Source organism: Urocampus carinirostris, chromosome 14, assembly GCF_059441175.1.
Source record: "Urocampus carinirostris isolate Australia breed hairy pipefish chromosome 14, RoL_Ucar_1.0, whole genome shotgun sequence".
Taxonomy (NCBI): Eukaryota; Metazoa; Chordata; class Actinopteri; order Syngnathiformes; family Syngnathidae; genus Urocampus; species Urocampus carinirostris.
This window is the reverse complement of record NC_142362.1, coordinates 973,227-1,000,470: the sequence shown is the minus strand read 5'-3', so window position 1 is coordinate 1,000,470 and position 27,244 is coordinate 973,227. Positions and strand designations below refer to the sequence as shown.

General features: G+C 41.6%; 1 protein-coding gene across 1 annotated transcript in view; it reads left to right on the top strand.

The window, feature by feature from the left end:
• LOC148352402 (fibronectin-like) overlaps positions 1-27,244 on the top strand; it is an 83,871-nt gene that overhangs the window by 31,534 nt on the left and 25,093 nt on the right. The window contains exons 13-28 of the mRNA XM_088353278.1: positions 4,750-4,871; positions 4,956-5,124; positions 6,437-6,622; positions 13,273-13,401; positions 13,482-13,571; positions 15,268-15,462; positions 18,509-18,787; positions 20,037-20,300; positions 20,366-20,460; positions 21,781-21,949; positions 23,700-23,786; positions 23,854-24,045; positions 24,970-25,242; positions 25,322-25,436; positions 26,726-26,802; positions 26,881-26,970. Coding sequence (XP_088209404.1) covers positions 4,750-4,871; positions 4,956-5,124; positions 6,437-6,622; positions 13,273-13,401; positions 13,482-13,571; positions 15,268-15,462; positions 18,509-18,787; positions 20,037-20,300; positions 20,366-20,460; positions 21,781-21,949; positions 23,700-23,786; positions 23,854-24,045; positions 24,970-25,242; positions 25,322-25,436; positions 26,726-26,802; positions 26,881-26,970 — 2,532 coding nt within the window. The remainder of the gene's footprint in view (positions 1-4,749; positions 4,872-4,955; positions 5,125-6,436; positions 6,623-13,272; positions 13,402-13,481; positions 13,572-15,267; positions 15,463-18,508; positions 18,788-20,036; positions 20,301-20,365; positions 20,461-21,780; positions 21,950-23,699; positions 23,787-23,853; positions 24,046-24,969; positions 25,243-25,321; positions 25,437-26,725; positions 26,803-26,880; positions 26,971-27,244) is intronic.

Here is a 27,244-nt window from a genome sequence, read left to right as displayed (position 1 = left end):
CAACAACTCAACAACAAAATTATGTGACATAATATGTTCGAAAAGGGGTAGTAAGTAGCAAATGCTTCTATTCCCTACCCCTTCATCTTCCCTATTAAATACGCCAATGATATAACAACAATTTTAATGATACTAATAATAACAGTTATGATATAACAATAGCAACAATAACAGCAAAGTTAACCATAGACACACTATTCCCAATCTCTCGTATCCCTCATACCTCATTTTCTTCGTCTCTGTACTTCGCCAGGAATGTTTTTTTGTATTTAAATTTGAACACGTGAATCGTTGGACATTGTTCGATCACGTCTTGTAAATTGTTCCAAAGTTTGACTCCGCGCACAGACACACACATACTTTTCCTGGTGGTTCTCACCTTTGGGATGATGAATATACTGCAGCCCCTTAAATTATAATTCATTTTTGGATGTTTTCTGGCACTATGTTTTTGTTGACCTTACATAGCAGTTGTGCAGTGAATTTTTTTTACTAAATCATCTCATTTTAATCATTTGGACTGCAGGAATAAAATATTAGTATGATCAAGATATGGTTCTAATTGCACGTTTTTGGAGGATAAAAAGGGGCTGTAGTCAACTTTTGTAAGGATTGCCCCAGACTTCTGCTCAATGTGTTAAGTATGGCTGAACTAGATAAAAATAGAATCAATACAATGCATTACAGTTTAAAATGAATTTGGCTTTATTCATGATTGAAATGCTTTTAGATACTTTAGTTTGTATGTGTCTGACGTGCATTTTCCAGCTTCAATTATTGTCAATTATGACCTCTAAAAACTGAATTTCTGATACAGCGTCTATTGCAGCACCATCCATTTTGACTTCTAAATCTTAATTTGCCTTGCGATGACCAAAGAATATGACTTTGGTTTTATTTAGATTTAAAGATCATCTATTGATATCCATCCATACTTTTAGGTGAATTAATTCATGATTAATACAGGTTACCAAATCAATACAGTTATCATTTGAATATATTGATCATCATTAACAGGAGTAACTTGAATACAAAGAAAGGTAGAAGTTTAGATCTTAACTGGCACCATTTATGTTGGCCCTTAACATCACACCGATACCAATACCTAACTTGATGAGATGGTGTTTGGACTTGACTCCAGAAAGGTGACGGCCCATTTTCGATGTCCTCGCCGGTAGAGCGGTGAGGAATCCCAAAGGCTTGAGACCCGGACGGGAAGGGGACAACGGGATGCCGTGTGTTAAAGCCGTGGTTGGCTGCCGGTGGCTTGAAGCTCCTTTAAGGTTGCTAGTTTTGCCAAGGCCTGGACACTGGCTCGGCAAGGTTCCCTGGTTGCTTGTGGAACTAGTGCTTGGTCAGAACTTTTTGAGTTGCTTACGATCCAGGGTTTGGTCCTCTGCCGCTTGTGTGGCTGGAACCCGGCTTGCTGGCTTCAGAGACTCTTTTTGCCTCTTGTAAGCCAGACCTCTTGTCCGCTCGCTGGCTTCTTTCAAACTGAATTGCTGGGTGTCAGTGCCGTTCACCTGCACCAGTCAGGTCAGGTCATGTTTATTTGTATAGCCCTTTGTCACAAGGAGTGTCAAAGGGCTGCACAGACCATAGATTATTGCAAACTACCGACTATTATGACACCATCCCCTGATCTGCAACCTACATGAGGGCAAGGAAAAACTCAAAAACGTCAATTCATGTTTATTTCTGACGCCCTTCATTACAAAGAGTCTGAAAGGGCTGCACTGACCACAGATTATTGCAAATCACAGACTATTATGACACCATCCCCTGATCTAAAACCTACATTAGGGTAAGGAAAACTCAAAACCTGAACATGAGGTAAATCAAGTAACCTTGACATGAGGTCATCCTCCTTCCAGGATGACCAGGCTGCAATGAAATAAGAAAATAGGCTTCTGAATTTTGCCAAGTAGTATCCTTTGGGCTTTCGTAGTGTCTTCTCCGAATGCTTCAGCTCCATTCTATGTTGCAACGACATCTAGAGTTGATTTATTACCCAAGGGCATTTTATTTGTTGAATTTGATCACAAGGAAATGCTTACTGTGTTGCACTCAAATCTACATAGTAACCATTCCATAAAATCCTACTTAGTAAGAGCTAGCATTAATGATGTGATGTGTGCAACATATGGGATTTTTTTGCGGAATCTAACTCGCGAGTGGCCTGTGGCTCTTTAACGGTCTTTAATCGCTCCCAGATGGTTTTTGAGGTCCGCGTATCTGCGAGGAAGTCTGGTTCACCCAACCACTTGCTGGAAACCCTAGATTACAGCTCTGTCCTTTGAAAAAGTGGTTAGCAGCTTCGGTCCCTTATAGAAAAGGCGAACCGCTTTCCATCACAGAGATGGTGTCGGGTCGGTTCTCTACATGGCTTGGATTGTAAAATTACTTTGTACTTTATTTTCTTTGACTTTCCGTTTTTTATTTTTTTGTTTTTAATATACTTATAACTTCTTGCACTCTAAACCACATTTCTCATTGAATTTTTAACCCATTAAGGTTAAAAGGCCCCAGATACCCGAAAACTATAAAGTCGGCGTAGCTTCCGAATGCCGCCCTCTAGTGGTCATCAAATGTGCTTAATAATTTCACAAATGGCTTTGTTACATGCAGGACAGTCCATAGAATCCAACTGTGAATTTCCCTATGGGGACGACTAAATTATCTATCTCTCTATCTCTCTAGCTCTCTCTATCTATCCCTCTAGCTCTATCTTTCTATTTCTCTGTCTTTCTATCTATCTCTATCTTTATCTATCTATCTATCTATCTATCTATCTATCTCTTTATCTCTATTGCTCTCTATCTTTCTATCTATCTCTATCTTTATCCATCTATCTATTTCTCTATCTTTATCTATCCATCTATCTATCTCTCTCTCTCTACCTTTATCTCTCTTTCTCTATCTCTCTATCTATCTAACTATCTATCACTGCCTCTTGAAATACAAGTCAAACATTTATAAGTCTTTCAAGATGTTGGCCAGAGTAAAATACATTTAGTGCTGTAAACTGGTCGTCTGCAAATGGCCAGTTTGGGAAAGGGCTAAACATAACATTGTATTCAACACTGTTTTCTAATGGTAAGTTTTACAGATTGCGATCAAATTCGATAAGGTAGCAGGTACGGCTTCAGGCTATTGTCTCCCTTAAAAAACTCGACGAGAATCAAAACCTTCTATTTCTGTGTGTTTCTACTCAGATGACTCGATGCTAGCAGCAATTACAGTGGGGACAAATCTTTTGAACGTTACCCTCTAAAAAAGAGCAAAAGCGTCCGTATTCTCCCGAGTGAAAGTGAAGGGGTTAAACGAGAATTCGGTAGCGTGAGGTGTTCCGGGCGATGGGGAAAGGTATTTGCACAGATGTGTGGCAGATGCTGACGGTTCAAAAGCGTTTCGTATCGGTGCACTTGCACATACTTAAAGCGGGCGTGGCCTCTCAACACCCACTACATCAAATAATCACTCGCTATATGGGACTTTTAGAAGACTATTATTATGTCACGGCTCCATTCTCCACTGCTATTTTGGAAGTTTTGAGCAAATTTGGCCCTATCTGCTATTCTTCTTTGCTAACATTCATGATCATCATTTTGAGTCCAGTTTCCCATTTGAAGATGATTCAATTCTCATATTTTTCCATTGTTTTTTAATGCAATGTTCTTGTCACTTCGTTGCTGGGAGAGACGGGTTAAAACAGAACAAGGTGGTAAGGAGAATCTTCTCCCAAATGCCAGCTTAGTTCCTTGGAATCTGACAGTGCTGTGCTATTTTTGTTCCGTTTTTATCCCTGGAAGAAATTCTTACTGCATAACTTGTGGAGGACATTCGTGAGATTTTGCATGGACAAAAAATGAGATGCTTTATTTGGAATTTTGTGTTTGTTTGTTTTTATGAATAACATTTTATGAATAAATTCATTTTTATATTTAGTCTTTATTAGCATCAACAAATAATAATAATATAAATAAGCTACGTTGTTTATTCATTTCTTGGAATTGACAAGAAATGAGATCCATTTTTGGTTGTGGTTAAAAATGTTTCGATTTTTTTCTTTTAAATTTAGTTTTATTTTTTTTAATTGACCAGCGATTAGATATTTAATTGTTTTCATACATATATTATTTTATTGATTCCTTTAAATTTAGTTCTATTCTTTTTTTGCATGAACACACAATGAGATGGATTGTTTTTTTTTTATTCATCATTTTTATTGTGTTCATTTATTTACTTTTGCAGTGACAAGCAATTTTTCGTTTCTTATGTATTTTTATTCATTCAATATCTGCAGCGCTTATCCTCAGTAGGGTCGCGGGGGGTGCTGGAGCCCATCCCAGCTATCTTCGGGCAGTGGGCAGGGGACACCCTGAACGGGTTGCCAGCCAATCACAGGGCACATAGAGGGCACATAGAGACAGACAACCATCCACTCACTCACTCATTCACACTTAGGGGCAACCTGACATGCATGTTTTTGGTATGCGGGAGGAAACCCACACAAGCACGGGGAGTACATGCAAACTCCACACAGGAGGTTCGATCTCATGACCTCAGAACTGTGCCGCACACATGCTAACCACTTCTCCGCAGTGCTGCCCCGTGTTTTTATTAAAAAAAGGTATATTCATGAGATGCTTTATTGCATTATCATTGAAATGGACGGTCTTTTTTTGGAAATGTTATCGCGTTGCCAGGCCTGTTTTCCATCCTTTTCTCCCCTTCGACCTCTCCTAGGTGGTCAGCGTCCTGTCCAGGTGATCATAACAGAATCTGGCAATCAGCCCAACTCCCACCCCATCCAATGGAACGCCCCACCCTCTGCTCACATCACTCAGTACATTCTCAAATGGAGGCTGGTGAGTCGAACATTCAGATATTATCTTGGCTTTCACCGTCCTTGTGCAAACATTGACAGTCTTTCGCTTTGCTCTTTCGGAAAGAAAAACAGCAACAACGCCTGGGCGGAGGTGGTCATTCCCGGTCATCTCAACTCGTACACCATCTCCGGACTGAAACCGGGCATCACCTATGAAGGTCAACTGATCAGTGTGCTGAGGTTCGGACGGCAGGAGGTCACCCGTTTCGACTTTACCACGCATTATGGATCACGTGAGTGAATCGTGTGCTTTCTGACCATACCATTATATTTGACTCATGTCTATGTTGGTGTCTGGCATACCTCCTACCACCAGAGGGCCCCAACTGGCGATTTGAACTGGGCACAGGTGTGTCTAATGATCACCAGCCAAACCCTCTAAAAGGACATTTTTGTCCAGCGAGCTTGGTCGGGTCATTTTGAGTTTTGTATCATTCTCACTTTGGATTTTACCACCAGGCCAGGTTTGCTTGTTATTCCTTTTTTTCTTTTTCTGATCATCGCATTTTCCATCTCCATTTTTTTCTAGTTTGCCAAGTTTAACTTTTGTCTCTAGTTTCTTGTATGGACATTTTTTTTTAGGTTTTTAGTGCCCACTTGTTTATTTCGAACTTTGGTCCTGATTTTGTTGATAAATACTGTCCTCTTTTTGAGAACCTCTGCCTGCAGTTCCTGACTCCTCCACATGGGTTCATCATCCATAACCAAACAGTTTATTCCATTTGCTCAATTAAGCCTGTAGTTTTTCCACTTTTCCAAACAAATTTCAACAGTTTCAGGAGATATATATGTATATATATATATATATATATAATCTAGGTCATGGGTCTGGAACCTTTTTAATCTAAAGAGATGTAAAAAAAAAAAAAAGTCATATCATATATTTTAAGGCAAAATTTAACAAAATCGCCAAACCCGTTCAGTCAAAAGTTAATTTTTACTGTTTGATGATGAATTAATACTATCATATAATGATAATGCCAGAGCCTGTGTCCCATATCAATATAGATATACCTCTTAAAATGTGTCCGTGTCCTGCAGTTAAGAGTGTTAATGCTCATTTTGACCTTCATTCTTGTCCCAGATAATGGTTTCCAAACAAGGTGCAAGCAAAGTTATTTTGTAAAAATGTCAAAAATACTGCAAACGAGAAGGATTTTGTCATATTAACCTTTGGCGCAGATTGCACAGAGCAAATGAGAAGGGAGTGCCTTGCGCTGTGTGCAGAGATCTGGCAACCTCTACCGCTCACCCAATCAAATTTCTCTGAGGGGTTAGCCGGCATTTTTGAGTATTTACAGTTTGTTCTGTGGGTTTTCATCATGAGGTATCTCAACAATAAACCTACATAGTTGATTGGGCTTCCGTTTAAAGGGTTTCTTAGCGACCTACTGCCAAAACGAGATTTGAACTGTATTATATACTGGTCTGAACCAGTGTACAAAAATTGGGACGTCACCACTCAACTTTAGAATGTCACAGATAAATGTGCAAAAATCAAAACGGCGACAGACTCGTTGAATGATTTTCCTTTCTCTTTGACAGTGGCTACATCACAAGGGGAGACCACCCAACCTCCACCGGTGGTGGACACTTCCGAGTCGGTGACGGAAATCACCTCTAGCAGCTTCGTCATCTCTTGGGTCTCTGCTTCCGACACCATCTCTGGTTTTAGAGTCGAATATGAACTCAACGAGCAAGGGCAGAGCACCGGGGAGCCTGTGGTTCTAGGTCAGTACAGTACGTCTTTACTGAAGTGTTTTGAAGTAGACCATATTTTCACAAGCATATGGCTTACCTCGTTAAAAGACGCAGTCTCCGTTGCTGGTTTCTGTATTTAACGCTACGATAAGACTTTATCATTTTGATGAACGACACACTTTAAATCAGCTGAGAGCTACTTTTTTAGCGCAAAGGGCACCCAGTTTGTTAGATAGATAGATAAATAGATACTTTATTCATCCCCGTAGGGAAATTCACACTTCCAGCAGTATCCTTTTGTTGTTTATTAACAGATGAACAGGATGGCCTCGGGGTGCTGTGTTTATAGTTTAGCAACAGCGGAGTAGATGACGTCACACGCTAGGCCAAAAGTTCGACGTCCCTGCGGCAGATGGAAATCTTTGTGTTTACATGCCCAGGGTTACACCACCTCGTGTTCACGTAGATAGCGAGTCTACCTTGTTTCCGCTTCCCGCAGGCTTTTGTGTCTCTGTCTGTCTTAACAGCGCTGAAGCCGGGTAGCTCCACGTTAGCGTCCGGGATGCTAGACCTCAGCCACATTTCCATAAAACACAGCAAACAGCACTCCCTGTACGCTTTGATGTTTTTCACCAGCACAGCCAGTTTGTTTCTCTAATTTGGTAGAGAGTTCAAATTTCCCATGATTACGGACGGTACCGAAGACTTATATCGCCGCTAGCCGCCTAGCCTTCACCCTAGCTCCGGCTCTGCAGCCACGATAGGGCCCCCTCATCACGCTGGCATTCTTCAGGGTAAGGAGTTGATACCTCGAATAAACGCATTTTTGTGCTTTAAAACCCATAACCATAGGATAGAAAGTCATCCAAAGTGTAGTGTCAAAGGGGACGAAAAACACCGAAGTTAGAAGCAGACACTTAAAACAATAAATCACAAAAAGAGCGAAATAACACGGAGCTGTTATGCATTCATTTAATAACAACTTATCATGTCATTACTATGTTGTTACCAGGTTAAGTAGGCTTAGATAGTCTCAGTCAACCACTAAAAATTCCATTTCACTAGAAAATCACAATGACCCAGCACTGGTGAGCCATTTTCAGAACAGGCCCCCTAAAGGCCCCTCGGCTGCCCTTTCGGGGCACCACGTTGAAGACCCTTGATTTAAATTGTACACTATTTAAAACAGGGATCTCAAACTCAATGGACTTGAGTGTCACCGGAGCTAGCAGGTTTCCCATGGATCCTTGAAGTCAAGTCAAGTCAAGTCATTTTTATTTGTATAGCCCTTAATCACAATTAGTCTCTAAGGGCTTCACAAGTTATTACATATAAGAAGATTAGGTTACTCGTATGCTATAGAGTAGAAGTGAGTTTTAAGCCTAGATTTAAACATTTCCACCGAGGTTGCAGATCGGATATCAGGGGGAAGAGCATTCCACAACACCGGTGCCCGGATGGAGAACGCTCTCGAACCAGCGGAACACTTCTTGGCTCTTGGGATCACCAGGAGACCGGCGCTCTCGGAACGAAGGCTTCGGGCCGGGACATAAGGGCAGATCAGATCTGAAAGATACGAGGGGGAAAGTCCATGTATGATTTTGTATAGTAGTAGGAGAACCTTAAAATCGCATCTTAGGCTAACAGGGAGCCAATGCAGGTTAGCCAAAATTGGGGTGATGTGATCATACTTTTTTGTCCTTGTTAAAAGCCTCGCTGCAGCATTTTGTACCAGCTGAAGACTCTTGAGTCTGGTCATCGGAAGACCGGAAAGTAGTGCATTACAGTAGTCGAGACGGGAGGTAACAAACGCATGAATTATGATTTCCGCATCCGACTGAGAAAGTATAGGACGAATTTTAGCAATGTTACGGAGATGGAAGAAAGCGGTTCTAGTAATTTTCTTCACGTGTGTTTGAAAGGACAGATCAGGGTCGAAAATGACACCTAAATTTTTAAGTGAGTCACTCTGTGTGATGTGGCAATTGTCCAAGTTCACTGCGGTTTTAGAGAATAAGTCACGGGACTTAGAAGGACCAATTACTAACATTTCAGTCTTTTCAGGGTTAAGACGCAGGAAATTGAGTGACATCCACTCTTTTATCTCAGTGAGGCAGGCCTCCAAAGTTCCACAGTTTAGTGTGGTAGATTTCTCCATCGGGAGATAGAGTTGAGTGTCATCTGCGTAACAATGGAAACTGATGTTATACTTGCGAATAATATCACCTAGTGGAAGCATATAGATGCTGAAGAGAAGGGGGCCAAGCACCGAACCCTGCGGAACACCACAAGTTACACTAAATGGCTCAGATGTCAATTCGCCATATTTAACGCAGTGTGTCCTATCTGAGAGGTAAGATCTGAACCATAATAGGACGTTTCCTGAGAGACCAATCCATTTTTCCAACCGTTCTAGCAAGATAATATGGTCCACTGTGTCAAATGCAGCACTAATGTCCAGCAGCAGCAAAAGTGATGATGCGCCCGAGTCCATTGCCCGTAGGAGATCATTGGTTACCTTTATCAGAGCTGTCTCAGTAGAGTGGTTAGCCCTGAATCCTGATTGCATCGATTCAAAGAGATTGTTATCGGACATGAAATCATTCAGCTGCTGTGCCACTACTTTTTCAAGTATTTTAGAAAGAAACGGTAGGTTTGACACAGGTCTATAATTACATAAGTTTTCTGGATCTAGGTTGGGTCGTTTCAGTGTGGGTTTAATGACAGCGGACTTAAAAGCAGCTGGAACTACACCAGAGGCGAGTGATATGTTTAAAATATTTAGAACTGAAGGTGCAAGAACGCCAAAGAGACCTTTAATAAGTGAACCTGGAAGTGGGTCGAACTGGCAAGTCGTCGGTTTGGCAGTATTCACCATCTGTTTAAGATTTTCGAGTGACAGTTCACTAAAACGGGACCAAGTCCCTGGACAGCCACCATGTCGTGCATCTAGGGATTTGAGTGCTTTAGTATGTGTTGAATTAATATTGTCTTTAGCAATTTCTTCCTGTATGCTCTGGATCTTCTTAGTAAAGAAGACCATTATGTCGTGAGCAGAATGGGTGGAGCTATCTGGGATAGTCTGTTGCCTTGTAAGTGATGCTACAGTGTCAAAAAGGGCCTTGGGATTGTTCTTTTGTGACGCAATCACTTTCGAAAGGTAGGCTGATTTTGCAGAGGCCAGGGCCGCTTTATACTTCAACAAACTATCACACCAGATTTGATGGAAAACTTCAAGCTTGGTAGCGCGCCATTTTCTTTCAGATTTCCTGCATTCTCGTTTAAGGGATCTAGTTTCATCATTAAACCAAGGTGTGCGTCTTTTAGGTCGTAATTTATGCCGGATGGGCGCAACTAAATCCAGGGCATTGGCCAGGGTAGCGTTAAATTCATTTAGGAGTGGTTCGATGGAGCCTATGTAGGAAGGAAAGGACGCAACTGCTCCTGGAAGAATATCGGAGAGCTCAGAAACTGTGCCTGTGCTTATATTGCGTCCGGTGAATCCTTCAGTTTTTTTGGTACTACATTTAGCTAGCACCTCAAATGTAACTAAATAATGATCCGAGATAACTGTAGTACACGATAGCACCGCCATGTTTGAGGTTGAAACTCCTCGAGTCAGAACCAAGTCGAGCGTGTTTCCATCTTTATGGGTTGGCAAATCAACCAGTTGATTAAAACCAAAAGCATCAATTATAGACTGAAACGCAACAGTGAGTGAACTGAGTGGAGAGTTCATATGAATGTTAAAGTCCCCCATAATAATAATTTTGTCTGCGTAGGTTACTAGTTCAGACAGAAGTTCGGCGAATTCGTCTAAGAAAGTTGTGTATGGTCCTGGTGCGCGATAGATAGTTATTACGTCAATTGACAATAGGGGGGACCGCATCACAAGAGCCTCAAACGTTTTGTAATTATTAGAGGTACGTGGATTAAATTTAAGCGATTTTTCAGAGATTAGCGCGACACCGCCACCCTTTTTCAACGTGCGTGCTATATGGCTGCTCTCGTAATCTGGGGGAGACGCATAATTTAGAGCTAAATACTCATCCGGGCGTAACCACGTTTCACAGAGACCAATACAGTTAAGTTTATAATCACGAATAATATTATCTACAAGTAAAGCTTTAGGAGCGAGCGATCTAACATTCAAAAGACCAAATTTTAGCTTTGAATCATTTGACTTAGCTGTAGCCTTTGTAGAGATCGTCACGAGATGCCGGTTGTGTGCGTTGGGCTTCGGTTGTCGGTTTACTCGTAGAATCGACGAAGAAATGATGGTTGGATTAGACAGATCTTCATGTCGTTGCTCCATCAACTTCACACGCTTCCCTGCACGACATCCTCGCTTCTGTTTTCTATCTTTTCGCCGTCTTCGTCTCCGATTTTTCTTCTTTTTCTTCGGTGGAGCGGGAAAGCAGGGCGAACCCGAGTCCCTTTGGAGCTCATTTGGGATGTCGTAGGTGGTATAAAAAGTGCCCGAAAAGTCGAAATTTAGACACCCACCTAGTCGGATGAGCTCCTCCCGACTGTAGGTCTTATTGGCCACGCATGTATCCAAAAAGGAAAGCAGGAGGACAGTTGTAAGTAGTAGGATAACCGGGTAACAATCAGCCGCAACGTAAACACGCGCCGCCATGTTGGAAACCGGAAAAGTCTTGAAAGGCATTAAATTCGTGATTCTAAAAATAAGGCCTTCATTGTCGTTAAAAAATGTCTTAAATGCAATGTTTGAAAGTCTTAGAAATGTGAACATATTAATAATGATAAATAAATTGGGGGCGGCAGTAGCTCAGGAGGTAGAGCGCTCGTCTTGGGATCAAGGGATCCCAGTTCGAATCCCAGCTTGTCAGTGTTACATGTCGAAGTGTCCTTGGGTAAGACACTGAACCCCTAATTCCCCCAATAAGCAGGTTAGCGCCTTATATGGCTGCAAGGCCGCTATTGGGAAATGTGGAGCACATTGTAAAGCGCTTTGGGAAGTCATTGACTTGAAAAGCGCTATAGAAATGCAGATCATTTCATTTCAATAAGATTAACATTAAATACACGGAGAAGTTTTAGTAATCTTTCATGCATCTTGAGAGAAATGCTTCATGAATGTAGCAAAAGAGTTCTTTGGAATTAGTAGTAATCTGCCAGTTTTGACTGAGGATCCATTAAGTACTGTAAGCATCCATTTTATTGAATGTTTTTCATGTCTAAAACTTTGGAGAGCGCTATCTTTTTCAGATTGAAAATTTCCAACTGGACCCAAACGCGATCTAAAATGAATAAACATTTGTTTAAAGTGGCCCCTAATTCAAAAGGCATTCAAAAAAGTATTTAAAAGTCTTGAATTTAACTTGCTTTAAGCTACTGGAACCCTGGCTAGGGTCTGGGTGAGGTTGGCCAAAACTTGGTGTTCCACAAGAAAACGTCTGAATCAAGAAATTCCCTGTTTTTAATGATCTTTTTCAAAAAAAATGCGACACAAAATAAGATCTAAAAATAGAAAATATCAAGAATTGTCAGGAAATAAATCAATCAGCAAAATGAATCTATCATTTGCTGCACTTCCATCAAAGGGACAGTGTGTATTATTTGACCACTTTGGCCTTATTGTGCTGCGCAACTGAAAACGTGTGCTAAAAATAAAGAGGACACACTACAGAGACTTAAAGTGACCAAACCACAACTGTTTCCCTTTTTTTCCCCAAGCCTTTTGCAAAGAAACGAAAAAAAGAAAACTGAAAAATGACAGAGGGGAAAAAGAAAAAAGATAGAAAAACGGAAAAGGGAAAAAAGTGCAATAAAACAAAGAAAATAGAAAGAAAAAGGATTCAAATAAAAGAAAAGGCTAGGTAGAAACAAAGGAAGACAGTTGTTTTTGTTTTTGAAGGTACCTGTAGCAACAAGATGGCCGACAATGAGTTTTTTAAAACAAATTCAAACTTCTCCACCTCTCAGTATTTCGAAACATGGACGTTTATTTCATAGTTCATGTATTTTTGCTTATTTTTCAAGTCAGTATTTGTTTTTTCATGAATTCTATTTTTACAATCAAAAGGCGCTTCATACACACTGTCCTTTTGAAGCTCAAACTATTACCTGGCGTGCTGCAATTGGTCCCTGATTAAATATAAACTGTCAAACCATGCCTATTTGCGTCATGATGTTGCTCTATGAAGAGAACCTCCATCGATCCATCCATGATCTGCACCGCTTATCCTCAGTAGGGTCGCGGGGGTGCTGGAGCCCATCCCAGCTATCTTCGGGCAGTGGTCCGGGCACACCCTGAATTAGTTGCCAGCCAGTCCACAGGGACAGACAATTCGCTCGCTCATTCCCACCTAGGGACAATTTGGTTAGGCCAATCAACCCGACATGCATGTTTTTAGAATGTGGGAGGAAACCGGAGCGAAAATCCACGCAAGCACGAGGAGAACATGCAAACTCCACACAGGAGGTTCGATCTCATGACCTCAGAACTGTGCACATGCGCTAACCACTGCGCCGCCGCGCTGCCCTTAAGAGAACCTATTGTTCGACAAAAACCTGCGTGAAAGTCGAACCGCTAATGACGAGGGTATACTGTACGGTTTCTTTTCCCGTTTTCGTGTCCTGAGAAATCTATTCTCTTAGCAAACCTTGACAATCCGTTTATCTTTATTTCCTAAATGTTTATCTCTTCTTGTCAGACCTTCCTCGTACGGCTACATCAGTGAACATTAATGAGCTGCTACCCGGGAGGAAGTACACGGTGAATGTCTACGAGGTGACGGACGCCGGACAGGATAACCTCATTCTTTCAACTTCACAAACTACCGGTAAGTGCTTACTTTGACATCCTTTTTTATATGCAGTACTGAATAAGCCAATGAAACTATTTTGTCATCTCCTTTACCAGCTCCTGACGCTCCTGCTGAACATGAAGTGGAGGATATCGGAGAAACTTCCATTGTGATTAGCTGGGATAAGCCACTGGCTCCCATCACTGGTAAAGTATAATAGCTGGACATTGTTTGATTTCGTCTTGTAAATTGTTCCAAAGTTTGACTCCGCACACAGACACACACATACTTTTCCTGGTGGCCCTCACCTTTGGGATTAGGAATTTATTACAGCCCCTCCAGTTATAATTTCCCTCTTTCCGAATGAATCATTTTTGGATGTTTTCTGGCACTAATATATTCACTATAAGATGGGAGCACGAAGGCTGTATGGTTAGCACGCGGCTCCACAGTGCAGAGGTCCAGCATTCAAACCAGCTACCCTCCCCGTGCGGAGTTTGCATGTGCTCCCTGTGGCTGGAGCGGTTTCCTCCGGCATATTTCAAAAACATGCGTGGCCCTTCAAATCGAATCGGCATTGCGATGTGGCGTAGTGCGATTGTGTAATCGCATAATAGATAGATGGATAGATACTTTATTCATCCCTGTAGGGAAATTCCCACTACCAGCAGTATCCTTGTGTTGAAAAATAAAATAATAAAAGATATAGAATACAAAAATACCCACTATAACGTGGTGATATAGAGTATTTAAATAGTGCTACGGAAAATACACACTGTCATAAAAATAGGGTAATATGCAAATGTAGGGGTGGGGTTTAAAGTGGGATTTTACTCCCCCTGGTAGAGTTAAAGAGCCTCATGGCATGAGGAAGAAATGATAAAACTATGATACTGCGTTCTTTTTCAAACAAAGCTCCCCAGAAGAGACACTGTTTCCTTAATTGTCACCTTAATAATCCTGTATAATTCACCTGAAATCTCAATCCAAGACGTACCCTAAATTAAATAGAATGCTTTTCTAAAACTGAGAAACTTGACAGTTTTAGTCTCTTTTGAAAGGGAACACTCTCAAGGTTTGGTCCCCAACTGAAATAATCACTGCAAGCACTACTTGACATCAAGTCATCTGAGTTGCACCCACAGAAATAGAAGGGTTTTATTCACGTCTGCAATTGAGTGAAGCATGGGCATCGTAGCTGAAAACAAAGCTCGTACAAATGCATGTGGCCTCACCTGGTCCCAGGTCAAATTTGATCACAATCTGGAAAAAAATAAACAGTAGTATTTTGCACATTTTCTAAGGGTATGTCTAGGTGTTTCTAAGAAAGAGCAGTGACTGGTGACATCATACAGACACTTCATTGCTTTTCAAAGGTCTGATAGCTCGCAGGCGGGTTAAAGTCGGTAGATAGATAGATACTTTATTCATCCGGGTAGGGAAATTCCCACTTCCAGCAGTATCCTTGTGTTGAAAATAAAACGATAATAAAGTAAAAGGAATATAATACATAAATACCCAATGTAACGTGTTTATATAGAGTATTTAAATAGTGCTACATAAAATACACACCGTAATAAAAATAGGGTGATATGCAAATGTAGGGGTGGGGTTTCATGTGGGCTTTTACTCCCCCGGGTGGAATTAAAGAGCCTCATGACATGAGGGCATTTTTTTTCTTTTATGAATTTAATCAAATCATCAAATGACACACTGTGAAATAAAACTTACTGAAGAATTAGCTTTGTCTGGAGAGCGGGTTTAGTGGTTTTGTTGAACTTGAAAATATATATGGTGTGGCTCTTTCCCAAAATCAAATCAAAAACTTTTGCCTTCACGGTTCTTCGAGTCTTAAAGGTTCCCGACCCCTGGACCTCCTAACGGACTCCACTTGTCCCACAGGCTATCGCGTGGTCTACACGCCGTCCATAGAAGGCGAAAGCACCGAGCTGACTCTCCCCGACACGGCCACGTCCGTGACTCTGAGCGACCTCCGGCCCGGAAAGTTGTACAATATTAGCATCTACGCGGTGGAGGAGAGCTTGGAAAGCCAGCCGGTTTTTGTACAGGTCAACACCGCCGGAGATCCCCTGCCAGGTACCAACAGCCACACTCAAAAGACACCTATACCTATATTTGATATTGTTTTCGTTGTACGTCGCAATAATCTCATGGAAAATCGTATGTAATTGACTCGTTTTGAATATTTAAACCAATCAAATTGTATTTCATTTTAGATTTATTTCAGCTCTTAGAATTATTTTTGCAATTTATTCTAAGAATTAATAAAATAATAATGAGATAATTATTAATATTTTAAAATATATATAATCAAATTGTATTAATTTCTTACATTTTTGATTCATAATTCAGATTTTTTTATTAATAACTTATTTTCTTAAAATGTTTTCTGGAAAATTTTATTTCAGAATTAATAGAATTAATTGAAATATTAATTCTAATAAATTGTAATTTAAAAGTTGTATAGGTTTTTTTTCTCTCGATTTTTAAGTGTGTTATAGATTTATTTTAGCTCTTAAAATTATTTTAGATGAAATATTTTCACTTTGCAGTTTATTCTGAGAATTAGTAAAATAATAATGAGATAATTGATCAAATTTAAAAATCTATAATCAAATTGTATTAATTTCTTACATTTTTAATTCATAATTCAGATTTTTTTATTAATAACTTATTTTCTTAAAATGTTTGCTCAAATAATTTTATTTCAGAATTAATTCTAGAACAAATATTTTAATATTAAAATATTAATACTGATAAATTAGTACAATACTCTATATAATAATATCAATAAAAATACATGAAGTAGGCAGCACGGCGGCGCAGTGGTTAGCGCGTGTGCGGCACACTTCTGAGTTCATGAGATCAAACCTCCTGTGTGGAGTTTGCATGTTCTCTCCACAATAAATATAATTCAAATAATAATATACAAGCCCTAAGCTTTTCAATGGAAGAAGTTAGTGTTACCTTCAAAGGGAATGCTTTTTATTTTAATGAAGCTTTCCTTATGCTTTTATTTCCGTTGAAAGAGATTTTGACATATTTAGCCGTCTATGGCAGGAAATGATTTGAAAAGTGAAAAGTGCGTGTGGTTGTTCCAAGGAGACCAAGCCCGATCTAATCTTATCACTGAGTGTTTTTTGAGAGACTTGGTAAAGTGAATAGATATTCATGTTAAGATTTATGACTTATTTACATCTGGCTTTGGCTTCCGTCCAGCTACCTTTACCATTTATGTTTCCCTCTCCTTATTGCCGCTAACCTGAAAATGTTTTCCAAAGGAAAACGACATCACAGGCTTCACAGCTGGTGCGCTTTAGCCGTGCGTTGACTTTTTCTGATGGACATGAATTATATGGTTTGCGGAATTTTCCACGATGCCCGACCCAACGTGTGGTTGCCCCGGTCGAGCAGATGCAAGAAGCGCTTATGTGTGAATGTGTTTGCATAATCTATGTGGTGGAGTGAAGATGTGGGACCTGCTTGGGAGGGTTGAGAATCGCCATCATGTATTACAGAAGCATGAGTAGAGAAATTAGAGCATGTCATGTGAAGTTTCTGTTTTTTTTAGAGCCGGTTTCACCGATGTGGGGTCTAAATCGACCTCTAACATGTTGCGGGAGAGGCATTTTAAAAGTTGGCTAACGCTAAAAAAGGCATTCGGCTTGTTACAACTGCAATTGGAGAGGGGGAGGGGCCAGGAGCAATGTTTCCTCTAAGCTGCGTGTATGCGCAATTGCGCACTGCCCAGAGCTTTTCCCGCGAACAAGAAAATCTAGCCAGCTCACAAAAATCAGGGCTCGAAATTTGACAAATTAAGTCAAAGTTATGATGCAAGAAGGTAAAAATATACGGGTTCCCCTGACGCAGTGTTCTAAATGCGCTATTTTGAAGTCAATGTGGAAGTAGAACGAAGTTGAGTAAAGTCAGTAGAGTTTTTCGGGAACCGGCTTCTTCGGCTCGGGTCACTAAAATGAGCCGGCTCTTTCGAGTCCCAAACGGCTCCTCGGGTTGTTTTTGCTTCTTTAATCTCTACACAACCAAATATTGTGAAAAACTATGCACAAAATGACTTAAAGCAAGGGGGTCAATAGAGCAAAAAAGAAAAAATACCAAAATGAAAAAGTAGTGAAACGCTGAGGAAACAAAAGTAGAGAAAAAGAGCAGGAAAAATTTAAGAAAAAAAGCCAGAAGAAAAAGAAACAAATAAAAAGGAAAAAAGGAAATGAGAACAAAAATAGCAAGAAAAAAAGTAACAGCTAGGAACAAATAAACACAATGAGATTTTTTTTTTAAAGGAATTTAAAAAAAAAAGTTGAAAAAAAGACAGAAAAAAGAAGAAAAAGTTTGTGTTGCATTCAAATAATTTCCAATGATATCAGTTTAATCTTATTGCCAACATTGTACTTCCACTCAAAAATGTAATTAAATCCAGTTGTGTATCGTGCAACCGACTCAATAAGCTCCCAAATATGTTAGTATTATGCGACAAAAGATACCAGGAAAAAAAGAAATGGAAATCTTGTGAAAGAATTGTAAAAACAAATGACGTTTGTCGGCCATCGTACATGAGTCGATTCATTCAGAAGTGAAAAATAATTTTGCATTGCCGGAAACTCAGCAATATGTAACGTGATGTCAAGTTTTGGACATGTTTGATAATGACTTAGTTGCCACACTTGGGATAGCTGTTGTTTGTTGTGTCAAGGATTGCTAAGAGCATAGGTTTCTCGGGACACTTGGGATAGCTGTTGTTTCAAGCGTTGCTCACCGACTTTGTGTGAACGCTCAGACGCCTGGAAAATGACAGGGAACATTGGCCAGGAGAGGAGTAACTTACTCGCGTCCGTCTCCTTGGCCACACTCTTTACCTCTGGTGGCCCTTCCCACCTCAAACTGTATTTTATTTAAGTAGGATGGAGACAAAGAAAGAAAAAGAAACGCCCTTTTGGGCGGTACCATTACCCGAAACAGAAACGTGATACCATCTGGTTTAGAAATACACCCTTTTGAAGAAATACCCCAAGCCCACCTTACACCTACTGTGAAGGAAACTCTGCTCAAAAAAAAGGTTTGTTTTTCAATCGAAACCTAACCCCCAGTGTCTTTTCCCTCCCCGCAGAGGAAGTCGCCTCCCCGACAGACCTGCAGTTTTACGAGGTATCGGATAAGAAAATCGTTCTGACCTGGTCCGGGCCAACCGGGGACCTCTCTGGTTATCGGGTCACTGTGGTCCCGGCCGACGAGTCCGGCTCGCCCCAGAGAGAGATGACTCTACCCGTCAGCCAGAACTCCTACATCGAAGTGACCCACCTCCAGCCCGGAACCCAATACCGCTTCAATGTCTACTCCATTCACGACGGAGAGGAAAGCATACCGCTAATTGGGGAGCATACTACAAGTAAGCTAGCTTAGGCTAAAGATACGCTTTTTTTAAACCCTGCAAGACCCAGAAATATAAATATTTGGCCCTTAATCACAAGAAGTCTCAAAAGGTTTAACAGACTAGTGTTACTCTTACTGTGGCGTTTTCAAAGAATATAACATCAAGACCAAACACTACAAAAGCTAACTGGAAACGAACGCTGTGAAAAGGTGAACTGGAAGCTGTTTTAACGGCACGGCAGCGCTTTTTCATGAGACCCTGCGAGTCGAACGAAAACGCTACAAAGGCTGTGTGAGTATACGTACAAGCTTGATTTGGGTTCCAGTTTTTTTATTTAGATCTTATTTTGTGTAGCATGTTTTTAAAAAGATATTTGAGAACAGTAAAACTATTTTCACTGTGTTGTAATTACAGCCTGGTAATAACGAAACAATAACATAGTTACAACATAGTAATGACATAAGTTGCCCTTTTTAAATAAGTTGGGTTGGTATTGGTCTTCTGAAATTGTCCCAAATGTCCTATTACAAACTTGGGATCTCCAATCGAACCAAAACGAGCCCCTAAATTAAACTCACAAAAAACACAAGTTCTTAAAAATGATACTTAAGGACAGTCTTATTCTTTTGTCATCTGCAAAGAACGACTCATATTAGTGTTGCAGTGGTGATAACTTGTAAGACATTTTAATGAACTGTCCTATTAATCCTTTATTAGGAAGCTCATTAGACAAGCTATGTTCATTGTTGAGACACTTTAAAATACTTGAAGTACAGTAGGCTATGCCTACTTGACCAGTTGTCTCAGGTTGTGAGAGTTAGATTTATTTGATTACTTTTGATTTATATTGTGCGGCCCCTTCTCAAGGTTTCTTCATTTTCTTCATGTTGCGGTTATTGAGTTTTTCTTTGCCCTCATGTAGGTTTTAGATCAGGGGATGGTCTCATAACAGTCCGGTTTGCAATAATCTGTGCTCTGTGCAACCCTTTGAGACTCTTTGTGATTAAGGCCCAAACAAATAAACAGGACTTGACTTGGATTTTCTCTAATCGGAAGGTGTTTTTTGTGGAAAAGCACATTTAGCCTAAGCTCACCCAGACCCTAGCTCCAGCAGCCCTTAAGTCTATTGAGTTTAAGACATTAGAGTATAAGGTTCCTACTTTGTGGAAAGTCACTAAATACGGGTGGTTTTGGAGCTAATGAACTGCAAAATTGAATGAATACCGATTCTCAAAACCCAATACCTTTATCATCCCTTTTTCAGAGCCCGACGCGCCAACAGATATCCATTTCGCAAACGTGACGGAAGACAGCGCCGTGATCCTGTGGTTCGCCCCTCGAGCCAAAATCACCGGTTACCGGCTCTTCCTCGCCGTGGAGGGTTCCAACCCCAAGCAGCTACGCCTGCCGGCCCAACTCGCGCAGTACGCCCTGATCGACCTGAAGCCGGACACCATGTACACGGCTACTTTGCACTCGGAACAAGATAACACCTTAAGCGAAGGGGAGACTGCGGTCTTTACGACCAGTGAGTGCTATGATCACCATGGCAAGTCCAAAGAAATAAGGCTAAATGGACTTTATGGTTTTTAGATCCACCTATGGGCAATGCACCTCACTTCAGCACAGATGTTACTGACACTTCCATCATAATCTCTTGGACTCCTGTGCAAAGTGTCAGCTACAAGGTACCGTATACTTTGGTTGGTTAGTTGGTTGGTAAGTTGGGTTGGTTCCCTTAACCACAGGGGTCCTAGGGGGCCACCATTCACAGTATACGTACTAGCCTGATATGCGTTTTATGGAGAGAACGTCGTTGGGCGTTGCCCCAAAATATACGCAGAGAGTAGATATGGCAGAAAGGGAACCCTCTTTATTGCATGCGGGACACGTTCAAAGTTCCAGAAGTTCAACGTTGGCTGTCATAGTGTTCTCAAATAAAGTTAAGATATCTCGTGAAGGTTGTCCTCATCATATCAGCTTGTGACCTCTTGCAACAACGTCATCCCACGACCTTCACCAGATGCCTACATACTTATCATTAGTTATTATCCACATTCCACAACAGCGTTCCGTATTTAGTTGTCACAGCTGTTTTCCAGCTAAGATGACCATGCTACGCTCATCCGCAGGCATTTGATTGCAAAAAAAATCAGGCCAGAATAAAAACCCATTTTTGTGTGTTACAACGGTGGGCCGCTGGACTTTTGACAAACACGTGTCTGTACGATGTCATCAGTCACTGAAAATATCTCATGCCACATAACATTGGAAAGCGCTAACTCTTTGGATTCAAGATATGAGGGCCATTTTAAAGAAGAAATAAAAGAAAGAGGGAGGGAAAAGGAGAGAGGGCGGGACAAAGAAAGAAAAAGAGAGAGAGCGTGAGAAACGAAAGATAAAAAGCCGTGAGAGAGGGGGGAAAAAAAGGGAAAGGAAGAAAGAAATCCAAAGAGAAATAGAAAGACACAAGGAGAGAAAAGAGAATAGAAAGCGCGAAGGGTAGGAAGAGAGAAAGAGAAGAGAGAGAAAAGGAAAAAAGGAAGTTGGAGCAAAAGAGGTTAAAAGACACAGAGAGACAAAGAGCAGGAAGAGAAAAAAGAGAGACACAGAGAGTGAAAGAGACAGAGTGGGAGAAAAGGGGTGGAAAAGAGAGAGAGAGAAAAAAAAATACAAGTGCAGTGTCTTTGTGAGAGGAACCTGGCTTTGGCAACATCAAGTGGACATATTTCAACCTGCAGCTCGTTTTTCTCTTGCGCTTCTGTGAGTGTTGTCTCGCGGGCTGCCTGTTTGACACATGTGGGTTAAATGGAGCAGATGTCTCTTATTAATAAGGAAGTTAAAAACCTCAGGGAATCTGATTGTTCCAAATATGTCACACGGGGATGAGAATGCTCTCCCCTTCATCCCTGATCCTTGGGAAAACTTCGGCCTCTAACCTTTGCCTCCGAAGTCTGCCGCTTTTTTTTTTTTTAACGCGGCGCTGAGCGTGTTTTCGTTGATCTCAGTTGACAGTGCGGCCCAGCCAGGGCGGAGAAGCCCCTCGAGACGTGACCTCGGACTCGGGAAGCATTTACGTATCCGGTCTGACCCCCGGAGTGGAATATACTTTCAGCGTGCAAGCGGTTCTCGACGGAGAGGAACAGGGAACCCCCGTCACGCGCCGGGTGGTCACACGTGAGTGGAAACCGCTAAAAACAATACGGTGGTACCTCTATTTTCGGATTTCATCGGTTTTGGGAGAAGCTTTGGAACTCGAAACATTTGTAAGTAGAGATGCCTTTTGAATGTATATGCGCTAATCTGTTACATGCCCGGCAAAAGTATGATATTTTTCAATAAATCATAAAAGACCATCAGAACTCGAAACAAATACATGTCAAAATAAGATTACCGCACAATGAACATAATAATAATAATAATATAGGGGCGGCAGTGGCTCAGGAGGTAGAGCGCTCGTCTTGGGATCAAGAGATCACAGTTCGAATCCCGGCTCCTCCGTGTTACATGTCAAAGTGTCTTTGGGTAAGACACTGAACCCCTAATATCCCCAAATAAGCAGGTTAGCGCCTCACATGGCTGCACGGCCGCTATTGGGAAATGTGAAGCACATTGTAAAGCACTTTGGGAAGTCATTGACTTGAAAAGCGCTATATAAATGCAGATCATTTCATTTCATTGAAATATTCATGTAGCTTTTAACTGGCCACTTTGTTTACTGGTCCTCATTGGTGTATTTTGCCTGGCGTTTCTTGAAAAACTAATCCAATGACGTCTGCTTCAGCCGGATTTTGACAATCCGTGGGAAATGCGCTAGTCAGACGTCATCATAGTGAGCGATGGCCCGACCCGTCAACATTTTTTATGGTATATTGTTTTCCACAAATTCTGAGACTTCATGGAATTTTGCCAAAATGTCTTTCATTTGGGCTGATGGAGTGATGGCTGCAACCTCTTCCTTGTCGTCGTGGCATGTGTGTTTTCATTCTATCTATCTACTATCTATCTTGGTCATATCCCTCAAAAGGGGTGACCGACAGCAAGACAAACACATTCAATAATGAGGAAAATAAAATAAAAGAAAGTAAAAAGGGAAAAAGTAGCAAAAAACACACACAAACGTTTTTTGGACCATGGCCAACCCAAATGCCCAAACACCCAAACAAGTTAGGCACCTCGGCACCCAAGTCGGCCACCCTTTCGTCTCTCCAGATGAAACGGGACACAAGAGAGCGGCCGTGTCACTCAAGTCAGGGTGACACAACACACTTCTGTTCAACAGCAGGGCCCGACAGCTTTCACTGGTTTACCCCTGCTGCATCATAGAACCACCATCTATCTATCTATCAAACATCCCACTATCCTGTCACAACACCTCCACTCCTTCCTATCACCAACAAGAGTTCTAGCTTCCACTACATTTGGACCTCTTTCCTGCAGTGCACTCATAATACTATCCATCCACGTCAATCGCAGCCTCCCTCTTGGTCTCCTTCCATTTACTGCTGCTCTGTAGATCCTCTTCAACATACCTTTCTATTATCTCTAGCTTTGTTTTGATGGCCAGAAAGTATCTTCCTCTTCTTTTCTTCCTGTCCACTTTACATGTCTTTCGTGGGGTCTATTGTGAATGCTAGCTTTTCGTGGCGGTACCATACAGTAGATTAGTCATAGAGCGGGAAGGGGACATGGAGAGCATGCTGGGATTCATGCTTACGCACCGGGTTGCCAAGGTAGGACTCTGGGAGCAGCGAATAGCAGCGCGTACTCTACTGTATTTTTTTACTTAGTATCCTGAAACGCCTTTCTAACTAGAAGCAATATTTTCCCGTTCAAGTACTTTGTAACCTGAAACCTTCGTAAGTAGAGGAACCACCGGACTCACGATTCCTTCTCCAGTATTTGATTTATTCTGCTTTTTCATCAGCTCTGTCACCTCCCACTGATCTCCACCTGGACTCTCACTCTGGAACCGGAGATGTTACCGTGCAGTGGAACGGAGCAACTTCACCAGGTGCAACACCCAAGTCCGCATGACCAGAAATGATTTTGTTTAACCTCCTTTTAATTCTAATTCTTAGACATCACCGGCTACAGAGTTACGTGTACTCCCACCAAAGGGCAGCAGGGAAACAGCGTGGAGGAGTTTGTCCAGGCTGGGGAGAATTCGTGCACCTTCGATAATCTGGCACCGGGAGTGGAGTACAATATCAGTGTTTTTACCGTTAAGGATGACATTGAGAGTCTTCCCATATCCACAACCATCACTCCAGGTGACTGAGTCGCTAAAGGCGTTGTATTTCACTCATTCGCTGCCACTGGCGGCTATAGACTCCAAATATCCATTTTACCTAAGCTGACTCGGTGACATTTAAACTCGGGAGAAACAAGCCTGGAATTTCCCGTCTCAAACAAATGTGTCCTCATTATGTCAAGCTCCGACTCCATTAAACCACAACACCACAGACATCATTTTAGGGAGGCTGGCAGTGAATGAGTTAAATGGAAGATACAGCTTTTATCTGGGCAATTTTACATATTTTACACACATTGTGAGCTTTAGCTCATTATTGGTATCGTATCGCCCTTTTTTGCACAACTCCGTCCTAGTATCAAGTTGAAAGTTGATGTGTTTGGCATTACCTTCAACATTTCACAGATACTAACTATGAATCTAAACTAACGAAAATATGCACTACAAAAAATCCCGATCCTTATTCAAAGGATTTACTGTGGATTATGTTGCTTTAAATGCTTTCAAAACGCGCATTATCAAGTGATTAGCAAATGTATTAGATCACCATATACTAAAACTTAAATCGGATAACTTTTTACAACAATAAAAGCACTTTAGTCCTCCGCTAGTTATATGTCTTTAAAAATTTGGTTGATTTTAATGTTTAATCCTTTCAATAGAGCCATTTTGGTATCATGGTGTAAGGTGGTCTAATATATTTACATGAAGCACTTGTTATATGAGAAAATCTTCCATCGGTGGAATATGGTTAACCCATATCTCGCTAGACTGGAAGCTAACTAGCATTTGCGCTCCCCTAACCATTGCCCCGTTTTGTTTCTTCCTCTTCATACTCATCCCCGCCCTCACGCTCAACCACTTTCCTTTCCCTGGACCCCGTCTTTTTGTTTTTTTTTGTTTTTTGCGGTGTCCCGTTCTCCCCCAAACCATCTCACCCCAGAGGTCCCACAGCTCACCGACCTCAGCTTCGAGGACGTGGGCGACACCACCATCAGCCTCCGCTGGTCTCCGCTCAACACCACGGCCGTCACCGGTTACAGGATCACGGTGGTGGCGGCCGGCGAGAGCGTGCCCGTCTTCCAGGACATCGTGATGCCCTCTGCCGGACATTTCACGGTTTACGGATTGGAACCCGGAATCGACTACGATATCAGCGTGATCACCGTCACGGAGAACGGAGAGAGTGAACCCACGACTTTCACACAACAGACTTGTGAGGAAAAAGCTTTCGTGATGATTTTTCTGTTCTCAATTTTGAACTAATATACCATGTGTTTGTCTTCTGTCCGTAGCTGTGCCGGCTCCTACCGATTTGGGCTTTGGCCAGGTTGGGCCCGACTTTATGGAAGTCAAATGGATCTCGCCCCGCGTACCCAACGTGGCTGACATCAACAACTTCCTTATTAGGTTAGAACATTTATGATGCTAAGCAGTGGCGTCACCAAGGACTGTCCTACCTGCCACATCAGCTCACAGTATTTGAAATTTTAGTCACATGAGCGTTATCGTTAAGCTCATTACCGTGCAGTGTCACAGTGATGCAGTTAACTAAGTGTGCTATACAGTGAATGCAGATTTAAGAAGGAAGTTGAATGTTTTTGAGATGAAGTGTTTGAGGACTATAATAGGAGTGATAAGATTGGATAGACTGATAAATGAAATTGTGAGAGACAGAACTGGAGTAGTCGTGGAACTGAGCAAGCGTGGGGATAAAAGAGTACTCTGTTGGTTTGGACACATGGAGAGGATGGATGAGGAGCAGATGTTGAAGAGGATCGACAGAGCAGAAGTCAATGGAAGGAGAGCAAGAGGAAGGCCGCCATTGACGTGGATGGATGGTGTTATGAGTGCACTGCAGGAAAGAGGTGGAAATATAATGGAAGCTAGAGCTCTTGTTGGTGATACAAAGGAGTGGAGAGGTGTTGTGAAAGGATAGTGGGATTGTGGACGCGCTCTTAAGGATGGGCTGGGCACCCGTATGATGCGGCAGGGGTAAACCAGCGAAAGCTGTCGGGCACTGCTGTTGAACAAAAGAGTGTGTTGTGTCACCCTGACCCGAGTGACGGGGCCGCTTTCTGGTGTCCCGTTTCATCTGGAGGGACGAGAGCATGACCGAATTAGGTGCCGAGGTGCCTCACTTGTTTGGGTGTTTGGGCAATTGGGTTGGCCATGGTCCAAAAATTTTTGTGTGTTTTTGTTTTTTTGTTTTGTTATTTATTTCCCTTTTATTTTCTTTGTTATTGTATGTGTGTGTCTTGCTGTTGGTCACCCCTCTTGAGGGATATGACCAAGGTAGATAGATAGATAGATAGATAGATAGATAGATAGATAGATTACTATAACACAAGGATACTGCTGGAAGTGTGAATTTCACTACAGGGATGAATAAAGTATCTATCTATCTATCTGATCAAGGGACCCCCCCAAAAAGCTGTCTTTTTTTCTTATTTTTTATTTCTTTGCCCCTTTCACTTTTGTTTCCTCACTTTTTCCTCATTTTTTTCTGCTTTTTTTCATTCTTCACTATCCCTTTTGCTTTTTTCTTCTTTAGTTTCATTTTTCCCCCAATTTTTTGGGTGTGTGCGGAGCGTATCCGTGGGTGGGCACTGCCCACCCTTGTCCCCCTCCAGTAACACCCCTGATGTTCAGGAACCAAAGCAAAAGTAAAACAAATTCTGAGATTTCTTTTACCCTAGGTACCATCCCATCGACAACGACGACGAACTTACAGAAACCAGTGTGGATGGCGCAATGAACAATGTTGTGCTGAGGCGTAAGTTGGAACCCCAAAAACCATTATTATATAACCAGTGGAAAGCTGTTTTTGAAGGTCTTTTTCCTCTTTGGACAGATTTGCTGCCAAATACGGAATATCTGGTGAGCGTGGTCTGTGTTTACGAGCAGAGAGAGAGCTCGCCACTCGTCGGTACCCACAAAACGGGTGAGTATTATTTTGGCATTTTCATACCTGTCAAGCTGTACGTTTTTGCCGTACAAAGTAGGTTTATGAGGCATTTGAAGACGTGTACGACGTACAAGAAAATCTTGTACGGAAAAAGGCAAATTTGTCAATGATGGGTACCGACCGGTATACACTGACTATAGACAAACGGCAAAGAAATCAAATCAAACGAGTTGGCCGCGGTAGCCTTTATCTCGGTATCGGTTTTTTTTCGTTGCAAACGAAGCGAGCGGTTTGATACTACTGTGCGCAT